Raw genomic sequence first — 16,030 nt, 5'->3', positions numbered from 1 at the left:
AACCAATGGATTAGGAGTCAGAATATTTAGATTTTAATCCCAACTCTTCCACCAGCAGTCCAGGCAAGTAATTTAACTCCTGTATTACTTATAAAATGAGAGTAATATCTATCATCAGTACTTCACAAGGTTGAAACTTCTTAGGTTAATGGTAAGTCTGTATGTGAAAACACTGAAAATTGTCAGCTCTATACAACTGTAAGGTATCATTACTTGTACAATAGTTGGAATCCATTTTAGTGGCCCTGTGAAACTCTAATACATGTCATGATATTATAGCTCTTGGGGGTTTTGTTTGGTCGATAGTCCCTGTGGTCCATCCCCTTAGACTATAAATTCCTCAGCAGCACTGGTTGTGACTTAACTCATTTTTGTATTTCCTACAGCTTGTTATGTGAAGGGGCACAGTATTGCTATTGAATCTCTTAATGTGAAGGCAGAAACACTTAGGCTGTGTAACTGGTTTGTGCTACACATGGATAGATAAAATTCCTTGAATGACATGGATATCAGGGATTGTGTGAAGAAAGAAGTGGACATGATAAAGGGATTCGGGGAGACATACATCAAAATGTTAATTGTGGTTTTCTTTGGGTAAAAGAAACCTTTAATTTCTATTCTATACATTTCTGCATTACTTGAATATTATTTTTTATTTAATTTTTTATTGGGGCATAAAATTCACAGATCTTAAATGTACACCTTGATAAATTTTTACATATATATGTAATCACCATCCACGACAAGATTACAAAGCATTTCCAATACCCGAAAAGGCTCCCTTGTACTCCTCGAGAGTTGACAAACTCCCAGTTACTACTATTCTGATTTCTATCACCATAGATTAGTTTTGCTGGGTTTTGAACTTCACATAAATGGAATCAAACAGTATGTACTCTTTTGTGTCACTCAACATATGTTTTTTCAGATTCATCCACATTGTGGGATTAGCAGCATTATTTGTTTTTTTTATTGCTTATATATTCCATTGCATAATTACACTACAATTTATTCATTCTACTATTGATGAGTATTTAGGCTGTTCCTGTTTTTGTCTTTTATGAATAAAGCTTCTATGGACCCTGTTATACAAGTCTTTTGGTGAATATATGCACTTATTTTTCCTGGGTAAATACTGAGGAATGGAATTGCTAGGTTTGATTTACATGTTTAACTTTTGTAGATACTGCTAAATAGTTTTCCAAAATGTTTGAACCAATGTATAACCTTACTAGTAACACTAGAGTTCTAGTTGTTCCACATCCTCGCCAATACGTATGATAGTCTTTTTATACAATATTGCAATATAATCTTATTAGAATAAGTTTATATTTTATAATCAGAAAAAAGCCAACAATATAAATATTTCCATGGGTGGGTGGGGAGAAGATGTCACAAGTGGCTTCCCTCTGCTTCTCATGCTAAATAAAATTCTTCAGCACTATCCTCAGCCCAGTACATTTTCTTTTCCTCCTTCGCACCCACTTCCCAAGCCTTTTGAGTCTACATTATTCAACAAATATTTATTATCTATCGTGTGCCAGACACTGGGCTGGCTGCTAAGTGTCCAAAGGAAAACAAAACAGACTACTCTCTTGGAATTTATATAGTCTACTGGGGAAGCAGACATTGAACAAAAAATAAACACATGATGATTAAGAAAACAAGAAGGTGATTAACACTGAGAGACAGAGAAGAACTCTGAGGACATCATACATATATAGGGCAAAGTTTAAAAGATGGAATAAGTACGAGATAGAAGGAACAGAGGCAATGGCAGAGGCAATGAGGCAGGAAAGAACTTGGTGTTCAAGAAACTGAAAGAGACTTGAACAATGTGGCTGGAATACAGCAAGTGACAGGGAGAATTGCACAAAATGAGGTTGGAATGATAGACAGGGCCCAGATCAGGAAAGCCTGGCCATATATACCTCTATATTAATTGGATTCCTTCTTTCTTTGCAAACTCTATCAAGATTTACCTCCTCCAAGAAACCTTCTTGAATATTGTCCTAATTAATATTATCATTTTAATTACATCGTTGATCCAGTAACTTCATTATATAATTTTTTGTTTATAGGCCATTCATTCTGTTTCCTGAGAATATACTGGTTTACTCCCACAGATATGGGGCAGGGCCTTCTGTTTCCTTTTTTGCCTGATCTCCTCTAAGCACCCAGCTCATTAGGGATACTCTGTTGACAGTAAGAGTCTCCCTTGGCACATACTTTATTCCTAGAAAACTCTTGGAATCTAAGTAGATGATTGCTGAGGTCCTATCTTTCCTGGCCGGAGAATTGACCCAGATCCATGTCCTCAAAACTTGTGGAGCAACCAAATTTCTCCAGGATCTGTGCATATTTTTCCAAACGCCTTCCTTATCTCTACAGTTCATCTTGCCCCTCCCCCTCTCCAACCACCAGATTAAAGACATCACTGCTGTTGCTAAGGGACTGAGGCTTGTGCAGGTGGGAGTGAGTTGAAAGATGATACAGCAGGGTGTCCGGTTGGTCAGCAGGAAAAAACCTCTCAGCTGTGAGGAAAGGAAATATGGCAAGTGCTTCTCAACCAGTTTTTTTCCCACCTATGCGTAGTATGGTCGTTCTCTATGAAAGCTTTTAGGATTTAAAAAAAATCTTAGTGTTTTAAATTTTATAATGTTAACATTATAATTTTATAATGTTAACATTATAATTTTATAATGTTGTGGACGGCCAGTTTTCATAAAACAGGGAAGCTGTTGTCCATCTTGACTGGTCATATTGAAGTTCTTGTGACAAGAATGGGCTATGAAGGAGAAGGTCCCTGAATGCTGTTAACAATCCAGGGATATTTGAAGATGAAGCCAGAGTTTTTGAAAACTTGTATGTGACAAGGAGTGTGGCTCTGCATGCTCCATTTTTTACAGACCTCCCACTCTGAAATGTATATATTTTAGTATATTTAATTTAATTTTATCAATGATATAAAACTGTATTGATGGGCTGCTGTCACTCTGACAGATCACCCTACCAGCTCAAAGGGTAAATATGTGGGTTTTTTTTTTTATAATTTTTGTACAGTAACAAGGTGAGGAACATTTTAGCTCATAAATTATTTACCAAAGCTCACAGGCATAACAGGCTGTGTGCATATTCATCAGGCCATTATCCATTATTCATAAGAAGTTCACTTCAACCGTTAGAAGAAAATGAGGTTGTTGATTGAAATGCTGAAGAAATGTGGGCTTTTGTCCTTCCCCCTCCTTTCTACCGTCTGAGTAAGTTTGGAAGTTTCCATTAAAAAATGATATTGTAGGGGGAAAAAATTATTCCTGACATGCAGATATGTAGATAAGAGAGAAAGGAAGCTTAGAGTAGGAAATAAACTGGCAGATTCAACCACCATCCACTTAACTTGGCTAAAGTCCCCTGACTCCTGCTTCCACAGAGATTGTGCCCAGGAAGTAGTCAAAAAGCGTGTCCTTTCTTGCAAATCAAGGGCAGCTTCTGCAAATATGATAGAGTTAATACTTACATTAAGCTATATACAGGTTGCATTCTACAGCTCAAAATGTATTTATCATTTATCTTCTGATTTGACCTTCACATCAAGTCTCTGAGGTAGGAATAATTTTCAAGATGAGAAAACTGAAGGTCAGAGGGGTTAAATGACTTGTCTAAGGCCAAACAGCTGATTAGGAGCAAACCATGACTAGAACCTAAATTTTGTTCCACATTCTATGTTTTTTATATTCTGTCTTCCTAAGTCCTCTGGATGATAAAACCCACCATTCCCAAGATAGACACATTTCACAATGTTTTCCATGAACCATTGATTTTGTTTCCTCTTTTTTATATCTTGATTATCTCTGTGAACTACAGAAGCAAAGTAAGTTTGATAGTATCAAGTAATACTAAGTTCTACAGCATAGAGAATAACAAATGTCTTTGGTGCACGGACAGGCCATTAACTGCTATGACTGCCAACTTCCATTGCCACAAGTAGGAGACATTACAGTCCAGTCAGAGCCACAGATCTAGGTTCAGACTTGGCCATGGTCACTTATTAGCTGTGTAACCTTGGGCAAGTCAACCTCTTTAAGCCATAGTTTTCCATCTGTGAAATACGTGTAACACTTACTCCTAGGTTTTTAAAAGTGTTAAATGCGATAATATATATGAAACCCAAGTGTCAGGACTTTCCTTCATTTTAAGGGTCACCTCTCTCTAGGATATATTCAGAGTAGTGGAATGGGAGGCAACGTTTGTCTCATTTCTGTCCCCCAAGTCTTCTGCTTGACCCTTTGTTTCATTCTGTCCTGGGCCACTCACTTGGCTGCTAGCCACAGCCTAGAACTCATGGTGTGGTTAAAACACAACTATATTCACAATATGGCATAGCTATGAATTCTCCCTAACATGACTATTCAAGGCTGTTCTTGAATGAAGAGTTGAAAGAAAAGTAAAGAGAATTCTAATGAGCAAGAGGAAAGCAGTAAAACTTTGGTTTTAACTTGCCCTACGATCCAAGTGAAAAACAGCTAAAAAGTTCGATCTTTATTAAAGAGTCAGAGCCTTTCATGGATGGACCTCCAAACCCTTACCTGGCTCCCTGTCTTCAGGTCTGCTTCCCTCCCTAGGAACTCCTCCTTCAAACCTCCACTTCTTCTGGGAAGCCCCAGGCCCTTCCTCCCTCTGGTTCCTCAGCTATCCTCAGAAGTACATTTCCCCAAGTCTGACGAATTCAGTCTGGAAGAGGTGAGTGTTGTGGGGATGGAGGGAAAGAGCAGAGAAAAGGCGTCAAAGTGCACGTGGTCCAGTGAGCTTTGGCACACAGTCCATCCAGCAGAATCTTCTAGGGGAGGCTCACATGCCATGTCCAGACCCCTTCCAGTCTCCTGGCTAGACTGAGATGCAGATGAGACCCTATTCTTCCAAGTGCCCTTTGGAAAGTAAGTAATGTTTGGCAACACACACACGGAGACACACATACACTCCTCGAAGAATAAAATGAAATCTCAGCCCCCAAATCAGTGAATGTTGGTGTGTGTTAGTATTACCCCATTATTTTGCAATTTTAAGAAGCACTAAATGATTCTGATGCCGTGACTCAGGTCACTGGTTTGGGATTTCAAATTGAGAAAAATTGATCAAAACCCAAAAAGAAGCGATATTGCCCTAGGATTTAGCAGGCTGTCCAGCTACAGTGGCGGTAGGTAGCCCTATTATTATTATGCAGAGCAGTGTTAGTCCCTCTCTTACAAAGACTTTCCAGGAATAAAAAAGGAGGGTCCATTTCTGAGTCGTGTATCTTGTAATTCTTGTTCCTGTAGTTACACAAAGACCAGCCAAAGCTTTAAAAAGGCTGCTTCAAAGAGCCTAATTGGATACTTCCATAAACCTCCACCCTCCTTCTTTGGGCTGGGAAATAGGAGGTGGTTTTGTTTTTCCAGTCAGATAAATGAAGAGCACAACACATAGCAGGTGCTCAATGAAGTACATAAGAAAACTCTAGTCAGCCTAATTAACTGGGATTGGGGGGCCCAGCAGGAAGAGGCACCCTTGTTCTCTGAGCCCTTATAGCACAGCTTATCTATCTCTATTGTAGCACTTTCCAAGTTCTGCTGTGATTTTCCTTTCAGAATCTGTTTTGCCCAAGCGCATTGAAAGGGTTTGTTAGCCATCATCCTTGGCTCTTCCTTCTTCTTCACCCTAATATTATTTTCAAAGTACCTTTATTGAGATATAACTGATAAACTGCATATGTTTAAAATATACATTTTGGTAAATTTTGAGATAGGTACACACCCACGAAACCATCATTGCAATCAAATAACGAACATATCCATCACCCCCAAAAGTTTCCCAGGGTCCATCTCTCCCTTCTGTCCCCGTCCCTTCCCTTTACACAGACAACCACTGATCTGCTCTTTATCACTTGATTAGTTTGTATTTTCCAAGATTTTACATAAATGAAATCTTATGGTATGCACTCTCTTTTTAAATCTGGTTTCTTCCACTCAGCATACTTGAGATTATCCACATTGTTGTATAGATCCACAGTTCACTCCTTTTGATTGTATGGCAGTACCATAATTTGTTTATCCATTGACCTGTTGATGGACATATACATTGTTTCCAGTTTTGGGCTATTACAAATACATCTGTTAAAAATATCCATGTGTAAGTCTTTGTGTGCCCATATCCTTTTATTTCTCTTGGGTAAACAGGAGTGGTATGCATGTGTTTAATTTTTAAAGACCCTGCCACACTGTTTTCAAGGTGGTTGTACCGTGTTACACTCTTACCCACAGTATATGACAATTCTAGAAGCTCTATATTCTCTCTAATACTTGAAATTTTGTTTTTCATGTTAGCCATTTTAATAAGTGTGCCAACAGTGTTTTAACGTTTTGAATTGGTAAGCATTCACATGGTTCAAATTTTTTTTTAACTTTAAAGGTCTATAGTGAAAAGTCTCACTCCCACCTCTGTCTCCCAACCCCACCTGGTAACCACTTTTATGGGTATGCTGTGTGCTCTTCCAGAATTTATTTACTCAAATACTAATGAATATTCTTGGTTTTCCTGCTCTTTTACACAAAGGGCATCATGCTAAGCACAGTATTCTGAACCTTTCCTTTTTTTTCACTTAAAAAAATATTTTGAAGAGCTTTCTCATTCTTCATTACAGCCACATATTATTTAATTGTATAGATGTACAATTTGTATTATTGACTATTTATTTCACCAATTCTCTATTGAAGAACACATTCCCTATTGATGAACATGTTTCTCAGCTTTTCCTCTTACAAGAAATACTGCAGCGAACCGCTTTATGTACAGTGATTCTCATGAGTGCAAATACAGCTGTGAAAATAATTCTTAGAAGTGGGAATGGTAATTTGTAATTTTGATAGATATTGCCAAAGTAACCCTATTGGAGTTGTACCGATTACATTCCCACCATCAGTAAATTCAAGTGCCTGCTTATCCACAGCCCTGCAAAAAAAGTTAGCAAATGTTTGGATTTTTGCCAATCTGCTTAATCTTCTTATTAAGAGTGAGGCTGAACATCTTTTCATATATTTAGAAGTCATTTGTATTTCCTTTTCTGTGAACTGTATGTAAATGTCATGTGCTACTTTTAATGGTTGGTCATACACTTACTGATTTCTAGGAGTTCTTTATATGCAGGGAGATTAGCCCTTTGTGATACAAACTGCAAATACCTTTTTCTAATTTATCATTTGTTTTTGGACTTTATTATATTAGAACTTTCATCCCTGACATTAGTCCTGTAAATCAATTCTGAACATTAATCCCAATATTGTTGTTGTTTCTACCTCCTAAATATTTCTAGAATTCCCCCTACCCCAGGACAGTCTACTATCCTTACTCACCTAAATTACTAATTTGTAGTCTGACTGTTCTCCCAGACACACCTCCACTCTTGTTACTTCTCTAATCTATTTTATATTCTGTAGCCAGAGGGAATTTTCTAAAATAAAATCATGATCATGTCACTTTTCTGCCTAAAAGTCTTTGTGGCTAACCAGTGCCCCTGGATAGAATCCAGTGTCTTAAGATGTGATCCTCCATGGGCTCCGAAGCCCCCCTGCACTGTCTGGCTCCTCTTTCCCCCTGCACTGTCTGGCTCCTCTTTCCCTCTTCAGCTTCATCCCAGTCCTTACTCCCCAGTTCATGCTCCAGCCACGATGAACTGTTTTCCTGTCTTCCCTCTCCATAAATTCTCTCACCTCTAGGCCTTTGCATAAACTGTTCCCTCGTTGAGGAACCCTCTTCACTTGCTTACCTTCCACTCACCCTTCAGATTTCATTTCAGACATCACTGTCAGTAGGAAGACTTCCTTGACCACAGTACCATAGGTACCTCACCTATATGTTCTTATAACACCCCATTATGTCCTAGTGTCAGCACTAATCACACTATATTATGATTATCTGTTTATTTCTCTATCTCTTCCATTAGGTAGACTAAGTTCCAGAGAGGAGAGACCAAGCCTGCTTCTTCACTATTGTTTTCCTAATGCCTATCGCAGGGCCTGGCACATAATAGGTGCTCAATAAATAGTTGTTAAATTAATTCAAAAAAGGATGTTTGATAAAGAACTAAATTAACATCTTCATCTCATTGGGGGACCCAGGAAAATGGAAAAAACAAAAACCAAAAAACAGAAATGCTCTTGACTCCTGTCCAAGAAAGTGGCCGGTTGATCCTTAATCCCACTTGCCAGAAAAAACAGTGGCTTGCAACCCTTCCATTTCTGTTGGTAATCTCATTTGGCTTTGCCTCGGCTTTCCCTTTGCCCAGGTCCCAGGGTGATAGGCAAAATACCTAACATCCGGGCACTGATCAATCTGAAAGCAGCTTGCCTTAGCTGGAGCTAGGTCCTGGAAGCTCCCTGGATGTCAAGAGTTAATCTTTTAATTATTAAACGGGGGAGAGGTTCTGGGTGGGAGTGCGGGTATCTAATGGAAAGCTAGAGCAGAAGGTGAGTACTTGGGGAGAAGGCTTGGGGCAATGGCTGTTTACCATTTAGTAGAAATATTTGAATTCTTAACACCTGGTAGGGCCTGACCAGAATTTACAACTTGATTATCAGCTCTGCCCACTTCCCCTCTGTCTTCTTTGCTCTTTTCCTTCCCTAAAACAGAGTCTAGATTTAGAGCTGGAGGTGACACAAGAATTGTGTGATTTTTTTTGGCATATGATGAAACCGAGATCCTTAGGGGGGCAACAGATTAAAAACAATGTAAACAGATTTAAAACAATGCTCAAATACTGACTCTGCAGCTCTGTAACTTAGTTCAGCTACTTAACCTCTCTGAAATACAGTTCCCTTAGCTGCACCTTCCCTCAGTCTACTATGGACATTAAATGGATAATATTTGTAAAGTCAGTGGCATAGTATTGGATTCATATACAGCAGAGAACAAGTGAGAGCTGAATAGATGAGGACCAAAGTCAGTTAGTTGTTGACAGAAGACCAGAACTAGTATCTTGATTTAGAGTTCACTTCTTAAATTCTCATTGACATAGGCTGCTATAGTCAACACAATTCCAGAGTTCATAACTACGAACTCAGAAAGAGAAATAAAGGAAGTTTTCTTTCATAGTTTCACTTGTTTATTTTCTGAGGCCCAGAGCACAGGGTAAGGATCGGGATGGATTAGTGACCTCTCCAGTTTAGGGCTTTGGGGTGAAATCAATTTAAGATCTGATTTGGAAAAGTTAGGATACAGGAAAAAAGATTTGCTGATCTGACCTGCAAGGATTTATTCATTCATTTACTCGCCAATTATTGATTGCAAAGGCCTTGGGGATAATAGTCCATTAAAAAAGTGTTTTTCAAATCGTGGGTCCTAACTTGTTAGGGGGATGTGAAATCACAATCAGAATTGAAAAAGGAGAGAATAGAAAATACCACAGTCCATCGTACATAGAAGGATAAGTAGTAGGTCATAAAATTTTGTTTCGGTTATAATGTTTATAAGTGTGTGTATTCGGGGTCATGATTTAGAGTGAATTACTGTGGATTTTGGTCAAAAAATTTTACAAGCTTCTTCACTAGAAGGTAAGCTTCCGGAGAGCAAGGGCTTTGTTTTGTTTTAGAACAGTGCCTGGAATTGGTTAAGTACTCTACAAATAAGTGCTGAATGAGTGAATGTCTAACACTGTGCCTGCCTTCAAGAACAGTCAGAAATACAAGGTAAATACCATCAGCTTTCTAATACTATTATTAGTCTGAACCAAATTAATAACATGAATATATTGAAAGGGGAACAAACCTAAAAGAAGTCCAAAAGCAAAAAGTCATGGACATTGGACTTTTAGAGTATTTTAGGCATGATAGGCAGTGTGAAGTGATAAGGGGGAAAAAAAAACAACCAGCAACAAAACAAAAACACCGACTTGGGAACCTGAGGGCCATGACACAAGACCTGATTCTGTAACCTATTCATTTTGTGACATAGGGCAAACCTCTTTAATCATTTCTCTCATTCGAAAAACAAGCATGCTTAAACAAGCCTTGCCTGCCACACAGGGCTGTTGTGAAGACCTGTGAAGACCCCATGAAATCATGCAGTTTTAAGGGTGCTCTGCAAACTGGAATACAACTGTGGAGACAAAGGCAAAGGATTACTAAATTGGAGTAGGAGTCTTTTTAGTGGTTTAATTAATTAATCAGCAAATATTTATCAGCCTTCTAATGTTTATTGAGGGGTTATCCCTCCTTTTCAGATGCTTTTCTAATACTATTCTTATTACAATATATAATGTAAACTCCATGAGAAAATAACATTGGACAGTCTTGTGCAGCTTTATCTCTGTACTTGCACATAGCAAGCGCTCAGCAGATATTTTAAAATGAAAGACGGAGAAGGAAAAACTTAATCGCTGTCCTAAAGGATGGCATCTTTGCCTTTATGGGACAATTGAGTTAGAGGCGAAGAGATACAGAGAAAATAAAAACAAGGCACCCCTCAGGTCACCTATAACAGGTGCCAAAGGAAGGATAGGGCCACCGCCACTCCTTGGGTACTACGAGTATGCCAGTTTTAGTACTAGCTGTTGTGGACGGCACAGCACAGTAGGACCTTCCTTTTGGTGAGGGAGACAGTTACACATAAGTAAATACCAACAGTCTGTCGGTGGAACAGACAAGGCAGCAAAAATTCAAGCGATGGTCTAATTCGGAGGATTGATGCGAGTTGGATAGGCAAAATAAATCTTTACGGAGTTGAGGCTGAAGTTGGGTTTAGAAGGAGGGGAACGAGTGATATAGATCAAGGTCTGGGGAGCGCTGATCAGGTAAAGAAATTTGTAGAAATCTATGCCTCTCGTGGAAAGGCTGTCGAGGTGACCTTGAGCTGATGCGCGTAGGTGGAACAAGTTTCCTGGAAATAGATTAATGGTTCTGCCTCCGATAGCGCAATCGAGAGACAAGGTCCTGTTTATAGGTAATAACTGTACCCGTATATTTTTGGTTTTTCCCCAGTCGAAGGACAGAAGTGGGAGGGTTGGAGGAAGTGACCTACTGGGCGGGGCCAACGCGAGTGGGCGTGATCACGCGGGCCCTCCCTTTCGCTACTGGAGGCCGGGCAAAGGGGCTGGATTTCCGGTGGCAACGACACTCGGGCATCGGGTGACGCTAGGAGGACGAATCGTCACGTGGCACGGAAGTGACTACGAACAGGAAGAGGACGAAAAAAATAACCGTCCGCGACGCCGAGCCGAACCGGACCCGCAGCCACCATGAACAGCAAAGGCAAGGACAGGGGACGGCTAAGGTCGTTGTGGGGAGTAGTGCTGGCCCGGAACGAGCGGGCCTGGAGCTCAGGGTCACCCAACGCCAAGCTTGGGGCGAGCTGCGCCGCGCTCCTCGGCCGGCTGCAGTCCTGAGGGCTGCGCCAGACGCCTTCGTCATCCCCAAACTACGGCTACTCGCTCCCTCCCGGCCCTTTCCCCCTTAAACTCTGTGGCGCAGTTTGGAGCTGAGGGCTCGCGGTTGGGGGGGGGGTGTGGTTGTGGGTGGGGGGAGCTTTGTCATGATGGACATCTGCAGGAGCAAATGAGGAGCTAGAGCAGGGATTTGGGTAGGCCAATGGAGAGCCGGCAAAGGCGGGGTGTTGTGCTCCGGAACCACAGGCAGGCCCACGGGCTTAACTAGAAAAGATGTGGGCGCTGGTGGGCGGGCCAGGGCCTGAAGGGTTGCTTTCCATTTCTCTTCGCTGGCGGTCAGAACTTCTCCCGGTTCCTGTGATGGTACCAGTGTGTCTGGTAGAACACGACCTCAGTTTCTCAAGTCAAGACTTTCCCCTTCACCCTGTCTGGTCTCAAGGTTCACTTCCACCATTCACTCTTTTAATTTGAAGTCGACCTTGAGCAGGCATCTGTGAGGTAAATAATCATAACCATCGTTACTCGCTAGGTCTTAGCGAGTTACAGCCAGGCCTGTAGCGACTACCCAGAGCAGAGGCAGGATATACCCTTGAAACATGGGCAAGAACGGGTGACCAGACTTGTCATGCATTCTGGAAGGAACCTGGGCCCAGCTGGACTTTCCTCTTACAACGGTATAATAATAGTGGGAAGAGCGCCTTTCCTGTCCAGTTAGAATCTAACATCTTCAGTGATAAGGGTGCAAATAGAATGCTCACTTTCTTGATTCCAGGAATCAGGCCATCCAGAGTAGTCTGCAAATCTCCTTCTGCTTGCTCCTGCTAGGTCAGCTACCCAGTAGGCACTCCCCCATTTTAGTGGCTGGGCATGGTAGGGAACATGCGCTTTTTCTTGTCTTCCAGGTCAATATCCAACGCAGCCAACCTACCCTGTACAGCCTCCTGGGAATCCAGTGTACCCTCAGACCTTGCATCTTCCTCAGGCTCCACCCTATACTGATGCTCCACCTGCCTACTCAGAGGTGCTTCCAGTTTACTAGACTTGAGCTGGTTGAGAATACTTTTGGGTCACATTTTCAGTCCTTAACTAAGTCTGATTCCACATATTTACTGTTCACAAACAAGAGATTGCTCATGTAAATAATCTAAAACAATATATAGTTCATTAATTTTGGGGAGTTCAGATTATTTTTATGTATCTGACACAGGTTGAAGATGAATTTGCATTCCTTGAGGCTAACATTAGTTATAGCAGGACACTATTGAGTGGTAGTAGAAGGGCAACTTATATAACTCATAGATTGTATTCTGCACAATGAGAATTAAGAATTGACTCATTAAAGAGGAAACGGGAATGAAATCTGAAATAGGAATGTCATAAAGTAACATTTTACCTTCTCTTCTGCCTCTTCTAGCTCTATCGTCCGAGCTTTGTACACCCAGGGGCTGCCACAGTCCCCACCATGTCAGCTGCATTTCCTGGCACCTCACTGTATCTTCCCATGGCCCAGTCTGTGGCTGTTGGACCTTTAGGTTCTACAGTCCCCATGGCTTATTATCCAGTTGGCCCCATCTACCCACCTGGTTCAACAGTGCTGGTGGACGGAGGGTATGATGCAGGTGCCAGATTTGGAGCTGGGGCTACTGCTGGCAATATTCCTGTGAGTATGACCTTGTCAGAAAATTCATCCCTTGTGTATTTAAACTTTTTATGACTACGTATTCATCTTTTCACCATTCTTTGATAATAGTTGCTGGTATTGGTGCAACCAGTGACATTCACTAGTTGGGTAGAAAGTGGTTGAGAGGGCAGCACTGTGGCAGACTAGTAGCATCTGGGGCCTCAGTTAAGCAGATGCCTTTGTTTTCCTGTCAGGAGTCCTGCCTGCTTCTTTTTCAGTTCACTTTGGTACAGTGAACTGGTCTAGTAACGTTCCTTATTCATTCCATAGCATTTACTTAATATTTGCCATCAGCATGGCACTTTATTAGAGACCATGATGATTAAAAAAGAAGAAAGCAAAATCTCTATTAAGTAGCTTTTAGAAAGATACTAGGGATTTTAGTTATGTCTCCTGCTTAGCTCCCCTGTACATGGGAATTTAGCCCAAATGGTCCTTGCTAGGCCTTGAGGCCTGTCTACTCACTACATGTTAGAGATGAGGTAGGAATTGGTGTTAATAGGTGGAGCCTTTTGGTTATCTCATGGTCATTTGAAAACTATAGGGGGACTTTGTATAGGGGCCAGGGACCTGGCACTCCATCCCTGTTTTTGGAATATGGGTAGGAAATCACTGAAAATGCCTGTGGATCTGGCCTACCCATATTCAGACAGTATCTATCCATAGGCCTTATTTTGGAGCTGGAATCCTTTGAATAAGTGGTAGGCTCCCTTTCCTGTTCGTATCTTTGGGTTCACACACCTGCTTTAGGACCCAGATTGGTGGCAGAGCGAGCTCCTTAAGATGCTACTGGTCAGCACATTGCCATCTTCTTAACAGGTTCTCTGTTTCACCTGTGTCTACTTCCTTTGTATCAGCTGCTTTGTGCCCAATCAATCTTGTCTTGTCTTTTCAGCCTCCACCCCCTGGATGCCCTCCCAATGCTGCTCAGCTTGCAGTCATGCAGGGAGCCAATGTCCTTGTAACTCAGCGGAAGGGAAACTTCTTCATGGGTGGCTCAGATGGTGGCTACACCATCTGGTGAAGAACCAAGGCCACCTCTGTGCCGGGAAAGACATCACATACCTTCAGCACTTCTCACAATGTAACTGCTTTAGTCATATTAACCTGAAGTTGCAGTTTAGACACATGTGGTTGGGGTGTCTTTCTGGTGCCCAAACTTTCAGGCACTTTTCAAAGTTAATAAGGAACCATGTAATGGTAGCAGTACCTCCCTAAAGCATTTTGAGGTAGGGGAGGTATCCATTCATAAAATGAATGTGGGTGAAGCAGCCCTAAGGATCTTCCTTTAATTCCTCTGGAGTAATACTGTACCATACTGGTCTTTGCTTTTAGTAATAAAACATCAAATTAGGTTTGGAGGGAACTTTGATCTTCCTAAGAATTAAAGTTGCCAAATTATTCCGATTGGTCTTTAATCTCCTTTATGTCTTTGATTTATATTACTTGTTATAAATGAAACGCATTAGTTGTCTGCCTTTTCCTTTCCATCCTTTGTCCCACATCCCACCCTCAACCCTAGTCTTCCGTTCCCTCCCGCCACTCTCCATTGAATCAATGGTGCAGGACAGAAAGCCAGTCAGACTAATTTCCTTCTCTCCTTGCACTTCTCCCCACTTGTCATCTTTTAACTAGTCTTTCACAAGGATCCTCTGAAATCCCCTCTGTGCCTCAAGCACAGACCCCATTACTTCTGCTTTTGCATTTCCTCAGGCAAAAGTGGAGGGTGCCTTTTGGACCCTCCTCATAGGTTATCTTTTCATACATGAACCAAACCCAAATTTGCTTTGGTGCCAGAAAAACTAAGCTTGTTTGAACAAAGGATAGCAATGTAAACTGTACAGTAGACAAGTTTGTTTAAAATGGGGGGTGGGGGCAAAGAGGAGGATGCATTTCACAAGCTTGATGACTATAAAGCCAAATTAAGGGGAGTTTTCAAATCAGAAATTGGTCACCGTTTATTGTCCAAGTGTCTGATGCAGCCACTCATGGCTCCCAAGAATTCCTAAGCTAGGTTAACGGGGTCATTGTGAACACCTCACTACAAAATGACTTGAGTCCAGTGAAATCTCATTAGGGTTAAGAATATTTCAGGGATCCTTAATATTTTGATTTTTATTTTTGGCAATTGGATTTTATTTTATAATTTCAGTTCATCTAAATTTTGTGTTCTGTACATGTGATGTTTGACTGTACCATTGACTGTTATGGAAGTTCAGCGTTGTATGTCTCTCTCTACACTGTGGTGCACTTAACTTGTGGATTTTTTTATACTAAAAATGTAGAATAAAGACTATTTTGAAGATTTGAATAAAGTGATGAAGTTGCATTACACCTCACTTCAAGGATTCTTTACTCGGCTTGTTTTTAGATTTCTTCTGTTGATACCTTTAATATTCCACCTAGAATTTGGTTAGGTGCTGCTGCCATTTTTTTTTTAATGAAAGTTTTGAAATAAATGCAGGAGGACAAGGCTAAGATTAGACCATTTTCATGAGTTCCATTTAGATGTTTAACTTTTCTTCGCTTCTTAAGCTCTTTCAGATTCTTAAAAGTCTGTTATGCCAGAGGAATTCAGAACATAAACTTAGAAATAAGGGAACAGTTGATTCTTCTAACTTGCCCCAAAGTTTGACTCGAGGAAAATGTTTTAGAATTTATGTAATTTCAGGGTGACCTTCAGTTTCTCCAAAGTTCTGTGTGGAGAAATACTGAAAACTGGAATCTAGGTTGCCAAGATTGATTCCTCAACTCTTGAGTCTTAACTTGGGGTGGACTTGAGCTTTGACAATGGAGGCTATACATTTAAGACCTCAAAGGAGATCTAGCTTAATTCCAAAGTAATATCTGGGGAACTAATGATCTCTACCAAAAAAGTTGTCTTTTAAACATGCCTCATTTTGAGACTGAGATCCAAGAAACTTCTCGGCTTGATCCAA

At 40.8% G+C, this 16,030-nt stretch overlaps 1 protein-coding gene across 2 annotated transcripts; it reads left to right on the top strand.

The window, feature by feature from the left end:
* The first annotated feature begins 11,120 nt into the window (after positions 1 to 11,120).
* On the top strand, positions 11,121 to 15,430 carry DAZAP2 (DAZ associated protein 2). 2 transcript variants are annotated; one of them, XM_039862087.1, is made up of 4 exons: positions 11,121 to 11,276; positions 12,313 to 12,431; positions 12,825 to 12,993; positions 13,987 to 15,425. In XM_039862087.1, exons 1-4 carry the CDS (start codon positions 11,264 to 11,266, stop codon positions 14,307 to 14,309), a joined length of 624 nt encoding a protein of 207 aa, XP_039718021.1. In that variant the 5' UTR covers positions 11,121 to 11,263; the 3' UTR covers positions 14,310 to 15,425. The 2 variants fall into 2 exon arrangements, with proteins under 2 accessions (XP_039718021.1, XP_039718020.1); XM_039862086.1 differs by having other exon boundaries at positions 11,123 to 11,276; positions 12,825 to 13,070; positions 13,987 to 15,430.
* The last annotated feature ends 600 nt before the right edge of the window (positions 15,431 to 16,030 follow it).

This window comes from Pteropus medius, unplaced genomic scaffold (assembly GCF_902729225.1).
Source record: "Pteropus medius unplaced genomic scaffold, Ma_sr-lr_union100, whole genome shotgun sequence".
NCBI classification, from domain to species: Eukaryota; Metazoa; Chordata; class Mammalia; order Chiroptera; family Pteropodidae; genus Pteropus; species Pteropus medius.
This window is presented reverse-complemented; position numbering and strand designations above follow the sequence as displayed.